Source organism: Pygocentrus nattereri, chromosome 9, assembly GCF_015220715.1.
Source record: "Pygocentrus nattereri isolate fPygNat1 chromosome 9, fPygNat1.pri, whole genome shotgun sequence".
NCBI lineage: Eukaryota > Metazoa > Chordata > Actinopteri > Characiformes > Serrasalmidae > Pygocentrus > Pygocentrus nattereri.
In genome coordinates this window covers 43185328-43203435 of record NC_051219.1, presented here as the reverse complement: position 1 = coordinate 43203435, position 18108 = coordinate 43185328, and the positions used below count along the sequence as shown (strand labels likewise).

The 18108-nt window shown below is 40.3% G+C and overlaps 1 protein-coding gene across 5 annotated transcripts in view; it reads right to left on the bottom strand.

Annotated features, from left to right (window-relative positions):
• sulf2b (sulfatase 2b) overlaps positions 1-18108 on the bottom strand; it is a 279026-nt gene that overhangs the window by 59215 nt on the left and 201703 nt on the right. For all 5 annotated transcript variants that reach the window (XM_017700971.2, XM_017700972.2, XM_037541208.1 and 2 more), the window contains 2 exons: positions 11266-11520; positions 3765-4004 (listed from right to left, as the gene is read on the bottom strand). In XM_017700971.2, the coding sequence (XP_017556460.1) occupies positions 3765-4004; positions 11266-11440 (415 nt within the window). In that variant the 5' untranslated portion in view covers positions 11441-11520. The remainder of the gene's footprint in view (positions 1-3764; positions 4005-11265; positions 11521-18108) is intronic.

Below are 18108 nucleotides of genomic sequence, written 5' to 3'. Positions count from 1 at the left end.
CTCCCAGAGAAAGTGTGCTGCTCTAATGGATTACTCGAACCACTAAAAGCTGACTCACTGCCAGGTGCCTACATATGAGTGGGTGTGTGTGTGTGTGTGTGTGTGTGTGTGTGTGTGTGGGTGGGTGTGTGTGTGTGTGTGTTTGTACATCTTCTGGACAAAACAATAAAAAACAGAGCCAATAAAATATCCTGACTTTATAAAGTGCATTTTTTGCCATCTAGGACGATGTTAGTATTAGGCTTTAAAAAAGCATCTTATACAGATGCATTCTCATGTTTTTATTTATTTTATTTTACTATATTTTGGAAATGTTTTTATCTCTTTAAAAATCTCTTTTATCTGCATCTATAAACACATCTATAACATGTTATAATGCATGCATAAGGCATTATAAACATGGTTATAAGTAGTTAGAAGAATAAATTAGACTGAATTACACTTCATAGCTATGTTTATTATACGTTATGAATTGTATTTATAATGCATTATAAGCAGTGTTAAGTCAGTGCCAGGCTAACGGTGGTGAACATTAACAGTGGTGTACATTGACTTTCCCACATTGGGTGAAACTCTGATGTTGCTCTAGTTTAAACTCTGACATTTGAAGCCTGTAATGTGCTTTATTGTGTTTTAGTGTTTCAGTAAATCCTTCAGTAAATACTTCAACTCAAAGTCTCCAGAATAACGTCCTCATTCCTCCAAAAGGGTAACATTAAAGTAATTAATAACCATCCTTAACTTTCATTGTGCGTTCATGTAAAGATATTTTATTCCAAGTAATTCTGTTCATCCTTTCATCATCTATCCACATTTTCTATATGAATCGTTCTTTGGAAACGTCCATTTTTGTGTCCCTAGTGTTTACAGATCTATTAGGCTTGAAAAACATTATGTTTATAATTTATTTATATGTTACACCTTCTTGAGCCTCTGTTTAGCAACACTGGCTTTCAAATCAATCACAGAACTCCAAGCACCACAGAAAAGCTTGTCCTCTCAGTCGTGTGTGAAGGCTGAGGCCATAATTTGGGTTAAAAAAATATTTTTCTGCAATTTTAACTACAATAGTCTCTACGTGACTATGAAATATATTATTTAAATGACAAAGAAAACAAATAAATATTATAAATTATATAATAAAAGTCCCCAGGAGTCGTGTCACTGGTGTTACTGCGTAACAAAAATCTCTAATTCTGAAATAAAAGTCACACCGATGACGTCACTCGACCTCCTTCGACCTGTTTTCTGAGGATCTATGGAGAAAAGCTCATGGTGAGTCCACTGTGTCTCTCAGTTCTCAGAGATCTTCTCATTCAGCTCATGATCTCATATGAAGCTTTTAGCTGACGTCACTGGTGTGACCGACTTTATTCTGAGGTCATTGTGAAAAAATAGAAGCACAAATGGATTAAATTCCATATTTTAGTGGACGTTCTCTGATGGACAGCGTGTGGTTTGATGTTCTGTAAAATGCACTGATCATTAAAAACGTCTCTGGTGTTTCCTTTATTATGTGGAACACCGATGACGACCAGTAACGCCAGTGACTCCTATGGAGAGACAAAAAAAGTGGACATATCACTGCTGTCGGAACAAAACCTCATATCTCCATTTTAGTCATTTTTCAGTTTTTGACATAATTTGAAAACGCCTGTGGTGCTATAAATTGTGTGTAAATTTCCTGATGAACGGACCAACAGAATTTACCCAAATTTGCTTGGAAAAAAATCTGGTTCCATAGACTTACATTAAAAGTAAAATAGGTTATTTGCTTCTCCTGTAAAGTTGACATTTTGGAGATATGAGGTTTTGATCCGACAGCAGTGATATATAATTAGTCTGGTAATATTTTAAGCTGAAGCTTAGCTGCTGATGCCCTGTATGTCGGTATAATAGAGTCTTTCTACACAAGCAAATTTGAGCAAGTAAGAGCCTACACAAATGAATATTTGTAATGCCTATGAGTTATTTTAAACATATATATATATATATATATATATACACATTTTTTATTGGTTGTCAGTTTTTGGTATAATTTGAAAATTTTTAACATTGTATGTAAATTTCATGATGAATGACCCAGAATGACTTGGAAAGATGTCTGGTTCCATTGACTTACATTAAAAGCAAGGTAGGTTTTGTTCCAACAACAGCCGTATATACATATATAGGACATCCTGTATATATACACACATTGGACATCCTGACACCACAGAAAAACAAGTCTGCATTGTGTGTGTGTGTGTGTGTGTGTGTATTTCACATCACAGCTCAAGCATTTTCCTGGAAGCAGTGTTTATGCACACACACACACACACACACACACACACACACACACAAAACGGCTAATGTCCTGATTATCTACAACCATCCTGAGGCTTTTAATCTAATGTAAACCGTCTTTAGGAGCAGGCTCTGTCAGCGCCTCAGTCCGAGTACGTACGAGAGTGTGTGAGGGTGTGGGAGACGTTGACAGAGTGTGTGTGAGACCGCAGGGCTTGTCAAACAGAATCTCCAGTGTGTGCGTTTGAAAAGGTCACCACATGTCTGTTTACTATGATATAACAGCACTTAAGGGGAAGAAATCAATTTAGCCTGAATGAAAAAAGTGGCAGATGCGTCCAGAACGTGTTGAGCACTGTATATATAATGGTGATGGAATTCACTCTTACAGACATATGAAGCTAACCTAGTTAGAAACTTTCATGGACTTCAGCAGGGGTGAAAAATGATGTTTGGAAAGGAAAACACACAAATCCAGGCCTGGGAGACCCCTGCACTGCACAGAATTTAGCTTTCCTTGGAATAAGGAATGAAAGATTTACTTCTTAAGCTGAATCAGGTGGTAAAGCAGGGAAAGCACTTGATCGTGCAGTTGAGAATTCCTCCAGGGCTGAGAATATAGTTCATGTAGATATGTCTACGTGTCAGATTCTGACAGTCAAGACATGTTTGGCGTCTGAAGCTCGCTTCTTTGATTTTGCCCTGAAGATATGAGACTAATGTAGCTTATATGTAGGGAATGTTTATGCCTGTCCAATTAGCACTGAGCCTAAATCATCTCACATTTGACGCAAACCATATAAAGTTATATAATCTCAAACAGACCTTTTAAGTGTAGCCTGAAGCAGACTAGAGACTGCTCTAGAGTCCAGTGGCGGCGCTTTACACCACTGCATTCCACGCTTTGCATTGTGCTTGGTGATGTAAGGCTTGGATGCAGCTGCTCGGCCATGGAAACCCATTCCATGAAGCTCTCTACGCTGTTCTTGAGCTGATCTGAAGGCCACATGAAGTTTGGAGGTCTGTAGTGATTGACGCTGCAGAAAGTCGGTGACCTCTGCGCACTATGCCCCTCAGCATCCGCTGACCGCTCTGTCATTTTACGTGGCCGACCACTTCGTGGCTGAGCTGCTGTCGTTCCCAATCACTTCCACTTTGTTATAATCCCACTGACAGTTGGCTGTGGAATATTTAGTAGTGAGGAAATTTCACAACTGGACTTGCTGCACAGGTGGCGTCCGATCACGGCACCACGCTGGAATTCTCTGAGCTCCTGAGAGTGACCCATTCTTTCACTAATGTCTGTAGAAGCAGTCTGCAGGTCTAGGGGCTCGGCTTTATACACCTGTGGCAGTGGAAGTGACTGGAACACCTGAACTCAGTGATTTGGATGGGTGAGTGAAAACTTTTGGAAATGTAGTGTATATGCGTCATGATGGATATGAGACGTGCTCCTCTGTCACTCTGCGTGTACACACCTGTCCTGTAGCCCGTGTTGTTGAGATAGACTCCGAATGTGCGTGGCTCGTGCTGGACTTGCCAGCTGGGTGAAGAGCAGTTCTCGTTGTTGGTGTAGGTGTTGTGGTTGTGGGCGTATTTCCCCGTCAGCATGGAGGAGCGCGACGGGCAACACATGGGTGTGGTCACAAAGGCGTTGGAGAAGTGTGTCCCACCCTGCTCCATGATCCGCCGAGTCTTATTCATCACCTGCATGGAGCCTGAGAGAGAGAGAGAGAGAGAGAGAGAGAGAGAGGGAGGAGAGAGAGAGAGAGAGAGAGAGAGAGGGAGGAGAGAGAGAGAGAGAGAGGGAGGAGAGAGAGAGAGAGAGAGATTAGTTTTTACTGTGTCTCTCTCTCTCTCACACACACACACACACACACACACACACACGCACACACACACACACACACACTACCAAACACCATTAACAGCCACACACTGTTCAGTTCGTTATCCTCATGATGAAGTATGTACTCTCTCTCGCTCTCCTCCCTCTATCTCCCTCCCTCCCTCTCTCTCTCTCTCTCACATTTATTTTGTTCACTTCCTTTAGTTTATCCATTTATTTCATATATTTATTACAATTTATGTGATTTAGTTGATTTGTTTATTGAAATAATTTATTTAGTTCATTTTTATTTTATTGATCTACTTAATTGGTTTAATTTCCACAGTTTATCTGTAAATTTAGTTTATTTATTTTGTTTATTTGAATTAAATTAGTTAATCTTGTTGTTTTTATTAATTTAGTTGGTGCATTTTAGTTAAATTCCTTCATTTAGTCTTTTTTTGATTGAACCATTTATTTAATGTTTATTTGTTTTATTTGTGATGTTGTTATTTTGTTTATTTTAACCTGGTTCTTTTGTTTATTTAGTTTATGATTATTTCTTTGACCTGTTTTTTAGGTTCATTTATTTAGTTCATCTTTATTTAACAGTTCTGTTTATTTACTTTGTTTATTTAGTTATTTTTTTATTTATTGGTCTCTTGGTTATTTGGTTCTGTTTATTTAATTTCTTTCTTCTGTTGATTTTTATTTTCCTGGTTATTTACTTTTGTATTTAGTTGATTTTGAGTCTGTTTATTTACTTTGTTAATTTTGTAGATTTTTAGTTATCTGGTTTATCTGGTTATTTTCTTTCCTTATTTATCTTATTTGAGTTATTCTGTTTATTTACTGTGTTAATATTATTAATTTTAGTTAGTTGATTTTTTTTAGTTATTCTGTTTATTTACTTCATTCATTTTATTTATTTTTAGTTAGTTTATCCAGTTATTTACTTTATTTATTTGCTTTTAATGGAGTTATTTTGTTTATTTACATCATTAATTTTGTTGATATTTAGTTATTTTACCTGGTTATTTACTTTAGTTGATTTTATTTGAGTTATTCTGTTTATTTACAGCAATAATTTTGTTGATATTTAGTTATTTTACCTGGTTATTTACTTTAGTTGATCTTATTTGAGTTATTCTGTTTATTTACATCATTAATTCTGTTGATTTTTAGTCATTTTACCTGGTTATTTACATTAGTTAATCTTATTTGAGTTATTCTGTTTATTTACATCATTAATTCTGTTGATATTTAGTTATTTTACCTGGTTATTTACTTTAGTTGATCTTATTTGAGTTATTCTGTTTATTTACATCATTAATTCTGTTGATATTTAGTTATTTTACCTGGTTATTTACGTTAGTTGATCTTATTTGAGTTATTCTGTTTATTTACATCATTAATTCTGTTGATATTTAGTTATTTTACCTGGTTATTTACTTTAGTTGATCTTATTTGAGTTATTCTGTTTATTTACATCATTAATTCTGTTGATTTTTAGTTATTTTACCTGGTTATTTACTTTAGTTGATCTTATTTGAGTTATTCTGTTTATTTACATCATTAATTCTGTTGATTTTTAGTTATTTTACCTGGTTATTTACGTTAGGTGATCTTATTTGAGTTATTCTGTTTATTTACATCATTAATTCTGTTGATTTTTAGTTATTTTACCTGGTTATTTACTTTAGTTATTCTGTTTTCTCTGTTGATTTTTGTTTCTTCTGTGGATTTTTAGTTTTTCTGGTTATTGACTTTCTTAATTCACATTACATAGTTTTTTTTTCATTTTAATTAGCAGTTTGTTTACTTTGTTTATTAGTTTATTTTAACTGGGTTATTCTGTTTACTTTCTCCACTGAGTTGATGTTTATTCCGTTACCCTGTTTATTTGGCTGATTTTGATGGAGCCGATGTGTTTGTGTGTTTAGTGTGAGGCGGTTTGCTCGTCTCCCTCAGGAAGATCTACTGGCAGCAGTTCTGAGTGACATCATCTGTCCGAGAGACTCTTTTACACCGTGAGCAGCAGATGTGTGGGTTTGGGAAGCTTGAGCTGAATTAAATGGAGAATATGAGCTTCATGACATCTGGGAAGAAACTCAGTTGCGAAGCAGAAAGTATAATCGCTTATTACACCTCGCTGCTGTGCCTTTGTTCCTGCCTCAGTCTCTTATAGCCAGTGTCTCTCGGTCTCTCTCTCTCTCTCTCTCTCTCTCTCTCTCTCTCACACACACACACACACACACACACACACACACACACACACACACCGGATGGGCTGGATTGATGTGCACGGAGACAGGAAGGCTGGCTCCACATGGCCTTTTCATGCAGGATCACCAAACCTCCACAAATCCATATTCAAAGGCCAACAACACACACAAAACAAAACAGAAAACGCAGCTGCACCTCGCTGGCAAATGTCAGTATAGATTCCTTTAAAGTGCAGGTAGAACGGACCTCAGCGCTGATGAGTAGCGCTGTGAAAAAGCTGGATTCATTATTCATTTTGACGAGAATTGATTTAGAAGCTGCTTCCTCCTGTCCATTTAACGTCAACATGACTTAGAAACCATAATGCATTTTCCATCTGTACGGCGACGCGTCCCTGAGCGAAGCTCGGTGCGAGGGTCTCTTATCTAGCCGAGTGTTTTCTCTCTAATCAAAGTCATTACACTTTGATTAAAGACTACAGGAAAACACAAGTCTGACATTTAACAAGAGCAGACACATGAGCATCAATTGATTGCTCGATGTTGCCTCAGGGCAACACACGTTTTCCTCACTTTACAATAACGTTATGTATATTTATGGACATGGACAGGGTTAACAATAAAGGGCAGAGTTAGAGTCAGCAAAAAAAAAAAGCATATATTTGGTCATACTATCTCTTAGTGAGCACTTTCAGACCTTGTTGCACAATGTTGCCTCAAGGCAACATATTCCAAAGGGACCCATGCCCGCATTATTATTATAAAAGATCATTCGAATTCAATAATCAGGTCGATTTTACGCAAGAAAAGTGAATCAGATATATATATATATATATATATATATGCATCCATCCATTTTCAAAACCGCTTCTCCGTCAGGGTCGCGGGTATATATATATATATATATATATATATATATATATATATAATTGCTGTGATGCAGAAGAGGGTTAATAGGATGTGATGAGGAATACAGGAACACGGGTCATGCTGATATGAAGGTCTATATCGCTGCTGTCAGAAGAAAACCTCGTATCTCCATTTTTGACGTCTTTCAGTGTTTAATATATTTTGAAAATGCCTGTTGGTCTTTACATTGTGTGTAAATTTCATGATGAATGGACCAAAAGAAAAGGCCCAAAATAGCTTGGAAAGACGTCTGGTTCCATTGACTTCCATTAAAAGTAAAGGAGGTTTTTTCCTTCCCCTGTAAAGTTCCCATTTTGGACATATGAGGTTTTCTTCCAACAACGGTGATATGCTGGCTATACAGGGTGAAACTTTGATGTAACTTCAGACACTTAACGACTTTCCACTTGCGAAAAATGTAGCTTCCCGCAACTCACGACAGCTGAAAGTGCCTGAACTTTGTTAAAGGATTCAGTCAGGCAAAATGCTGATTACACACCAGGATATCATTTCAACTGACACATGATAAAGAAATCAGTGTGGTTTGTTTGCTGGTAAGCAATTAGCCTCATTAGCCAGAAAGCTGTTTGAATGGTGACTGCTGATCTTTTGAGATGAAAGATGAAAAGTAATTAAAAAAATAATCTATATAAGTGCCTTTATAACAACATATGACCATACAGACGTACAATAAATCACGGATGACTTTATAAAGCCTTTATACCTCTGACTGTATTTATTTTCTTATTGTGTAACGAAGTTGCATGAAAATTATGTTGTGCGCAGTGTGCAATCAGATGTGTGAAAGTTTCACCATGTACAGCCAGGCTTGGTAAGAAAGAGAAAGAGAGAGAGAGAGAGAGAGAGAGAGAGAGAGATCAAGAGGGGGAGAGAGAGAGAGAGAGAGAGAGAGAGAGAGAGGGGGGGGGGGGGGGGGGGGGGGGGGGGGGGGGGGAGAGACAGAGAGAGAGAGAGAGAGATCGAGAGGGGGAGAGAGAAAGAGAGAGAGAGAGAGAGAGAGAGAGAAAGAGAGGGGGGAGAGAGAGAGAAAGAGAGAGAGAGAGAGAGAGATCGAGAGGGGGAGAGAGAGAGAAAGAGAGAGGGGGAGAGAGAGAGAAAGAGAGAGAGAGAGAGATCGAGAGGGAGAGGGGGGAGAGAGAGAGAGAGATCGAGAAGGAGAGGGGAGAAGAGAAGAGTAAAGAAGAGGAGAGAAGAGACAAGAAGAGGAGAGAAGAGTAGAGAAGAGAAGAGTAAAGAAGAGAAGAGTAGAGAAGAAACAAGAAGAGGAGAGAAGAGGAGAGAAGAGTAGGGAAGAGTAGAGGACAGAAGAGGAGAGAAGAGTAGAGTAGAGTAGAGAAGAGAAGAGGAGAGAAGAGAATAGACAAGAAGAGGAGAGAAGAGTAGAGAAGAGAAGAGAAGAGGAGAGAAGAGAATAGACAAGAAGAGGAGAGAAGAGTAGAGTAGAGAAGAGAAGAGGAGAGAAGAGAAGAGTAGAGAAGAGAATAGACAAGAAGAGGAGAGAAGAGGAGAGAAGAGTAGAGAAGAGGAGAGAAGAGTAGAGAAGAGAAGAGACAAGAAGAGGAGAGAAAAGGGGAAATGAAGAGCAGAGAAGAGAAGAGCAGAGGGGAGAAAAGAATAGTAGAGAAGAGCAGAGGAGAGAAGAGTAGAGTAGAGTAGAGAAGAGAAGAGGAGAGAAGATAGAGGAGAGAAAAGACAAGAAGAGGAGAGAAGAGTAGAGTAGAGAAGAGAAGAGGAGAGAAGAGTAGAGAAGAGAAGAGGAGAGAAGAGTAGAGAAGAGAATAGACAAGAAGAGGAGAGAAGAGTAGAGTAGAGAAGAGGAGAGAAGAGTAGAGAAGAGAAGAGTAGAGAAGAGAAGAGGAGAGAAGAGTAGAGAAGAGAAGAGTAGAGAAGAGAATAGACAAGAAGAGGAGAGAAGAGGAGAGAAGAGTAGAGAAGAGAAGAGACAAGAAGAGGAGAGAAAAGGAGAAATGAAGAGCAGAGAAGAGAAGAGCAGAGGGGAGAAAATAATAGTAGAGAAGAGGAGAGAAGAAAAGAGAAGAACAGAGAAGAGCAGAGGAGAGAAGAGGAAAGGTAGATAAGTAGAGAAGAGTGTAAGTATATAAATAAAAGTCTTTGATATTCACAGCTGCACTAGAGGTGAGCAGTGAGTGTGTGTGTGTGTGTGTGTGTGTGTGTGTGTGTGTGTGTGTGTGTGTGTGATGATACTGGGCTCCTTGTCCAGCAGTACAAACAGCGGAGACTTTCCTCTCTAATTGCTTCAGTGTCTCAGAGCCCTAGAACATCTAAAGATACCTCTGTGTGTCATAAAACAGAACACGTCTCTGGCCCAAATTAGTCATGTAGGTATTAGGCAGGCATGCAAGCATGCACACACACACACACACACACACACACACACACACACACACACACACACACAGCCGAGCGCCCTTATTCAGTCCCTCACAGCAGTGTGTGATCTTTGAAAGAACTCTTCCATTGTTCATGTTAGGGCTGAGATATGACACTGTCTGCTCATTAAGCAGTGAGAAGGGAGCTTGGTGTGCTTGTCTTTCGAGAGGGTCTTACTCACTTCCAGCTCAATTAGTGCCTCCTGTGTCTCTGCTATTTCAACACTGACATAGTGAGCAGCATAATATATCCCAGCTGCTCTCATTCAGACTATCTGACTAATGTACATTTCAAAAGGGTTGGAGAAATTGGAGGTTTAGAGAGATTGGAAATAATTTAAAAACCCATTCCAGAACAGCAACGGTGTCACAGCTGCCCCAGAATTTGCTTTGAGATTATTACTGTTGCTGCTGTCATGTGAAAGCTGGCCTGGATGCTGCAGTCCTGAATGGGAACTTATGCATGGAAAAAAACAAATTTCCAGGTTTTTTTTTTTAAATAAATTTGATGCACGTAAACAGATTATATGTACCGTTCACTCAAGAGTCCAAGGCCCAATCTCATTTCTTACTTTTACCCCTACCCCTTGTTTTTGAGTGTCTCCTTGCCCCTCGGAACTGAGTTACAAGGGGTAGTGGTTGAGATCTTCCCTCTGAAATGAGACCCTCTAATAAAAGAGCATCACTTCATTATCAGCTACTAGCGCCGCTCTGTAGGCGACCCTGCCCGTCTACAGGGACAGCAGAGGAGGGGAAAGTTCAGCTCCTCACTGCTGGGCTTTAGTTACATTTAGGGCATCATACGCCTTCAAAGAGGGGATATAAGACATATTTTTCTTTTTTTGCCATAACACTGTTTGGAGAGTCTCTGAACAAAGCTGCATTTAGCGGGTCATGTAGCCCTAACACTTTGCCCCACTTTGTATGCCAACACTTTGTATGGCAAGAAGTGACCTGCCTGCTTGCTGGCCGTGTCAGTGAGTGCTGAGCGTCGGAGCATTCACCCCTTAAAGTGCATTGTCTCCCATGTTGACTTCTTCGCTGGTGCTACGAGGTGTTTTCCTCTCTCACTGAAGTATAATTACTCACACATTTTCTGCTTCTATTGATCATTTGATCTAGATTAAGATTAATTAATTAAGAGACCCTTATTAGTCTGCATTTAACCCAGCTGTGAAATGAAACACCACATACACACTAGTGAGCACACACACACTAGGGGGCAGTGAGCACACTTGCCCTGAGCGGTGGGCAGCCCTATCCGCAGCGCCCGGGGAGCAGTTGGGGGTTAGGTGTCTTGCTCAAGGACACCTCAGTCATGTGATGTCAGCTCTGGGGATCGAACCGGTGACCTTCTGGTCACGAGGCTGGTTCCCTAACCTCCAGCCCACGACTGCCCCCTCAGTATAAATATGGCTACTTCCCTAAGGTTAGAAGGGTAGGTTAGTATAGTTTTCAGCTGCTGTTGGAATGCTGCTGCCCAGCAGGTGGCAGTATGCTGGAAAATGGCATAACTTTTCTATGTGGCATACAAGTTTTTCATCCCTACTTCTCTTTTATGGAACGCTATTGTAATGTAGATATGTGAAGGTGCAGCGAGGCTCACCCAGCTCGATGTCCTGGTCATCAGTGAGGATGAGGATGATGTTGGGCCGGATGTTGCGGCGGTCCCGGTTAAAACGAGGTTTCATCCTGTGGTTGGACAGGAAGATGGAGGCGTGGGCCACCACCACCACGGCCAACAGCACAACCAACCGGCCCATCTGCCCGCTGGTCGCCATGGTAACACCCTCCGAGCGCCGGCCTCAGATCCTACGTCTGGGCTCCTGCTCACACTACTTGCAGCCTGGCCTCGCAACGCCTGCCGAGAGAAGAGGGTCAGAGATCAGAGAAAGTTAGAAAGTGGCCAGACAGACATATTTGCAAGTTCACGCTGGTTAAAGGGTGAAAAATCAGTAAGGCACTTTTCTAAAAGGGCCAGATTCCTGCAGAGTTTGGGATTTTCCTGCTCAGACGCACCCAATTTAACTCACTGGCTAATTTCCATATTTACCTGGTACGGACGCAACACATCCTCCACATAGAACACACACACAAAATTTCCGTTTATTTGCTAATTTAACCTTTTTTTGAGGGGGGGGGTGATACAATACATTATAAAGAAAATCATGGAATACTTCATAATTTATGTTTTTTTAATAGTTAAATATCTAAAGCAATCAAAAATTGCGCCCTACAAACTGCAAACGCCATATTTAGGTTCCCTGTCGAAGAAGTTAACTTATTTGAATTCCGAAAATCACCAAAACATGTTATTTGACCAGGCGTGTTCAAACGTTTGCATACAACAGTAAGTTAGAGCAGAGAAATCACCAAACCCTGCTGGACTCCGGCCCTCAGTTCCCCACTCCTGCTTTAAAAAGATCAGAAGGATCTGTGAGATTCAATTTTTACTGGGCTCAGATGACACAAGCAGCAGGATGACGTGAAGTAATGATGAAAATACTGCAGTTTCTTCCTTCTTTCTTTCATTTGACCATAGAGGTGAGTTTATTTATCCCAGTCAGCATTCCCATTCTTTGGAAAATTTCGGAGTACTAGAGTTCTAGAGTCAGTGCTATCTAGACCACGGGAAAAGTGATTTACTCCAAGAATCTCAGACAGGTCCGAGCTCTGTCCTTCAAATCTAGGCAACTATTTATTTTGGCAGTCTTTGTGTTTTGCCTGTAAAACGCTACATAACAATAAATTCCAATAAACATAAATACAGTAAAAAGCAACAAGAATCTTATTTTCTATAAAGATTCTATACCGGGAGTGGCAAAAAAATATTAATCCATCTGCATCCACAAAGCACGTGCAAAATAAATCCCAAAGCAAAGAAATTCTCGGGCAATAAGTGCCGACACGCTGGGGTTTCGCAGGAATTTGACAGGACACAAGCTTCTGCAACCTGTTGGTCAGGAAGAAAAGTAAAAGGTGGGGAAAAAGTTCAAAGAAAAGGACAGAAATCCAGGATACTCTATAGCTTCATTAAAGTGTAGGCCGCAACATGTCGGCACATTTTTATCCCGGAGTTTCGGTCACATGGTTTTTCTGTTGTGGTCTCCATATTTGGGACGGAATTTCTGGCTTCCCTGCTCCACATGAACGTAACTAGAGGTGAAAGACGACTAAAATCACTCTCTTTACTGTGGAAGAGAAAAAACGTGACCTGGACAAAGTCGATAAAACAGGCTGAGATCCTTATACAGTTTCCCCCTGAACTCCGGCTCCCACTTAAACTGGCGCAAAGATACCAAATTTGTGTTTTCCTGACATTTATATTCATCTCATACTCAGCCCCTCTCCCTATTCTGGAGAGTCTCTCACAGCATTTAAAGCACAGAAGCCCACCGGCTCTTCACGTCAGGGTGGGTAAAGGATCCCACGGTGTTCATAAAGAGGAGAAAAACCCGATAACGACATCAGCTCATTAACACAGATGTGATCAATGCTGGCCTTTAGATCACTTTAGCTCATGTTCACAGCCGAGAGATGAACAGTCGCCCCCCCCCCCCCCCCCCCCCCCCCTGACGGAGCCACGGACCGCCGGTATAACTTCACTCTCTGTTTCTGATTTAAAGGACGTTTAAATGGAGAAACACAAACGTTAAATATCAGACTGAATGTCGTGGGGCGGAAAACGACGTCGTGTGTCGACAGACGTGGTTCTGTGAGTTTGCTGGTGCAGTTAGTTCAGAGTTCAGCTCCAGTCCTGAAACCCCTGAACTGCATAACTGTGGTTTCCTGGTTAAAATTCCTGATATTATCAGCTGATTAATCCCTTCTGGAGCTGATCGAGGTGTGAACAGCAGAGAAACACTGAACTGTACAGTGCAGCGGCTCCGAGCCTGGAGTCTGAAACACTGAGTGAGAGGTCTGTGTGTCTCGTCTCTCGGCTTCTGTCGCGTCTCGCAGGTGAATCAGTCACAAAGCACAGCTAATTGAAGGCAAAGCTCCCAGATTCGGTCCTCAGAATGGCTTCACTATTGCTCTGCAGACGTCTGCTCACGAGATGAGAAGACCCACAAATACATGCCGGGCCACGGAACAGCGGCCTGATATAAATCAGATAATGTGATTCTGAGACACAATTAAAAAAATCAATTCCTGTGAAATGAGGTTTGACGAGCATAATTATAACGAAACCATGAACTTCTATTTTAGCATTTATAAAACTCTCCATTAATCCAGCAAATGCAGGCGCAAAACGTCAAGGACAGATTTTGTTACTCACACTAATTTGCTTAACGGCCCCAAAGAGATTGTATGGTGTAATTTTCCCTCTCCAGCTCTTCTTTAGTGTATTCACTACAGCCGGCGCACTGAAACATGATCACCTGGAGGGAGCGCCAGTGCGCGCACCCCCCCCCTCCCCCCCCGACTGCAATTATTCAGGGAAAACACACAGCACTGTTTCACGCAGAGTCATCATATATTGGACATTAATTATTCAGTCGGACGGAATCCCCCTTCACGACAAAGATAAATGCTTGGACCCCTGGCCTCAGCCTGCCTCGTGCACAGCAGTTCACACAGCGTGAGGTTATTAGAAGGATATATGAGCGAGGGACCCCAGGTCCTGAAAAACTGAGGGATTAAGACTAGAGATGTCCCTGATCTTTAACTCAAAGTTGTAACGGCGCCGATTACAACAGAAAATGATCAGACGTCAGAGGGAGAAAGAATCTGATCGGATTCTGTAACAAATTAAACGGTTCATTCCAAAACGCTGCACGTCCATTTGAAACACTGGACATACCAAGTTCATGTAAAGAATAAAAGCCGACATGAACAGAAAAAACATCGTTATTTCACTAACTCATATTATAGCATTGATTTTTCAGTCCCACTTTAGATTAAGTGTATCTAATAACTGTGTAGTTACATATGAACAACATGTAACTACTAATACTTAGTCAGTGTTACTGAGGGAGTACAGAAGTACAGCTTGTGTAATTAAAAATGTATCAACTTCAGTTTTGCCTCATGTAATTACACAAGTGTATCCTAATAGTTGTAACAGCCGATTCTCTCTCATGTAATTACACAAGGGTAATAACACATGTAATTACATTCATAATCAGACTAGAGCAGCACGTCTTTTCCAGCAGTAAAAGGAAATATATAATAACTTCCATTAGACATTATTCAGACTGTATCTGCCAGCTGTTCTAACATTTAGCCAGTGTTTATGTTGGCAGTGCTGAGACACTGGAACCAGTTTCAGCTGTAAACCAGTCTGTAATGTGATGGACCAGCAGACGCCCCCTTATATTAACCTGGAACTGTTATAACACTAATTAAACGCTGCATTTCCCCCAAAGCAGCGTCTGTATAACCACTGCATTAATATACAGTACCTACATAACAACTACACAGGACCTGTCCGCTTAATTTAAAGTGTAACTGTAACACTACGCTAGACAGTTCCTGTGTAGAAGATCCTCTTGTGTAATTACACAGGCTGTACTTCTATAATGCATCTGTAACAGTGCCTGACTCAGTGTTGTTGCATGTGGTATTAAAGTGTAACTACGCAGTTATTAGAGACACTTGATGTAAACTGGGACCGATTTTTCTTGTGTAAAGTATGCCTGTGTAATATGTATGTGTACAGCCCACTTGCAACACTGTATATAATGAAATAAAAATGGTTTATTAAATAATAATGGAATAATAACCTGGAATTTGACATGATTATGGATGCCTTTATATTTTGACCACAGAAAACGTGTTTAAAAAAAAAACAATAATTTGACCGAATGTTTTCTGATTGTGTTTTCTTGGGATTTTTATCCAGTTTTCCTCCCAGTTTTCTCCGGCCCGCCCCATCACATGATGCTACCAAGCCGGGAAGGTGAGGGCTCGCATGTGCATCTTCTCCAACTGTCGCTAGTGTAACTTCATTAGGCAGCTCAACGCGCTTGGAGGAGAATGCTTACGCTAAAGAAGGGCCATCCCACCCGCTCAGACAGAGCAAGAGCAATGAGACCCCCAGCCACTTCGACAGCTCCGGCAGCCTTTGGGAGTCCAAGAGTTCTGTCAACCTGAAGCTCAGTTAACTTAAAATTTTAGTGCAGCCCAGGTGATTACGTTTTTAAGGTAAACAACACTTTTATTGATGCGTCTCTAATCAAGACTGGAGAGAACGGCGGAGAAAGACAGAGCAGTGGGAGAAATCTCATGAAGAGACTCCAAGAAACCCTGAGCAGCCTCCAGCTGCTGAGAGGCCTGCGGATGATAACCCCTCTGCTGTACCGGAGTCGTGCTTGATGTAGCTTGTCAAAGAGAGCACAGTAAATGTGTGTGTACTGAGATACTCTGATAAAAGGTCCGTGGTTCTGCCATTATCGTATGAAAACACACAGGAAGGAGCCCAAATACAGCTCACAGGAACATTTATCAGTACGACAGTACGAAGCTTTCATAACTCAAAGACTTCCAGCTGCAGAGCAATTTAACTGCTGTAAAACAAGCGTCGTAACATAGAAATCTTCAGAAAACGATAAACACACTACTGTGGTTTCTGCTGCTTCGCTGCAAACTACGCTGTAGTAGATCAGTCACATTCAGTCTACCAGATAGTGTCTTAGAAAATAAACCACAGATGCCTTGGTTATCACTGCTGTCGGAAACAAAGCCTCGTATCTCCGAAATAGTAACTTTACAGGAGAAGGAAAAAACCCACTTTACTTTTAATGTAAGTCTATGGAACCAGACTTTTTGTCCAAGTAATTTTGGGCTGTTTCTTTTGGTCCAGTGATCATGAAATTCACACACAACGTAAAGGAAATTAGATAGTTTCAAATCATGTCAAAAACTGAAAAACGACAACGGCGATATTTACAATATTTCCAAGCTAATATTGCAATAAAATGACATTTAATCACATTAAAGAACGTATTAGAAACAACATTTACAGAGCTAAACATCATACGTTCTTTAATGGAATTCAATGTCATTTTACTGCAATATTAAAATTATGTTTTTCAAAAAAAATATATATCTTTTTAAATTTTAATATATATATTTTTTTTTATTCTGAAACTTTCTGCTGTCGGTTTTTTTCCCAGGTTTAAATCAAATCGAATTTTCTGACTCCCCATTTAACGCATTGTACTTTTGGAAAACAGTTTGGGAAGTAAATTGAACAAGTTTCTATTCATCCTAAACTACGTCTTGAACATTCTGCTGGTTTTATGGTCACCAAAATTACAGGTATACTGGTGCACAGCCTGTTTACGGAAGAACGAAGAAAATCTGGAACGTTGGAACGGCCAAAAGGCATAACTTTGTCTTTTGTCTTGAAAAATATTATTTTCCATTATGTGTTATGGACTTAAAAAGCATGTTTCCTCAGGGGTTCTTTAGTAAAGACAATAAGGGGGCAGTCGTGGGCTGGAGGTTAGGGAAGTGGCCCTGTGACCGGAAGGTTGCTGGTTCAATCCCCAGGGCCGACAGTCCATGACTGAGGTTTACTTGAGCAAGACACCTAACCCCCAACTGCTCCCCGGGCGCCATGGATAGGGCTGCCCACCGCTCCGGGCAAGTGTGCTCACTGCCCCCTAGTGTGTGTGTCTATTCACTAGTGTGTATGTGGTGTTTTACTTCATGGATGGGTTAAATCCCGAGGTAGACATTCCCGTTTGTGGGATTAAAATGGTTCTTTTGGTGCTATATGGAAGCCCTTTCCAAAAAGGTTCTAGCATCTTCAATACACTTTCCATCCGCATGAAGAACCCTTTAATGATGCAAAGGCTTCTTTGAGTGTTCGTGGTTCTGTCTAGGGATCCAATCCAACTACAGATCTACAGTCTAACTGGTTCAATGCCTCACCTTTCAGATTCCGACATGGTCTGACTTGATTCACTCATGTTTGTGGGATTCAGAACGATTTCAAACCAGTACACTGAATTCACACGTCTGACACATGTGTAAACAGTTTAAAACAAACAAATAAAATAGGCCAGGCATTTTTTTCCCGATTTTCCTGTTTGAAAAACCTTGGTTAAAAAATCAGCTGAAACGATCAGAATCAGTACATTATTACAGGTTGATGCAGCCGAATTACGAAGGACCAGATCTGCCGAAAAGAAGTAAATACAATAATAAAAATCAAATGACTTCATAAATGAATCAATACATAAAAAAACAACCAAATATAGTATATATTGCTTATTTTGATTGGATTTACCGCCTCGTCTTTAGTTGCCGCTCACAGACATCAACAACCGATCTACAGAATCTGATATCGATCAAACAGTAGAACTATCATAACAGGGTGACATCATTGACGGACAGCCCCTTTTATTACCGTGAGGACAAATAAATAAATAAATAAATAGGAAATAGAAATTTATAAAAAAAAAAACAAATATCAAATGAAATCAACACAAAAAACTGT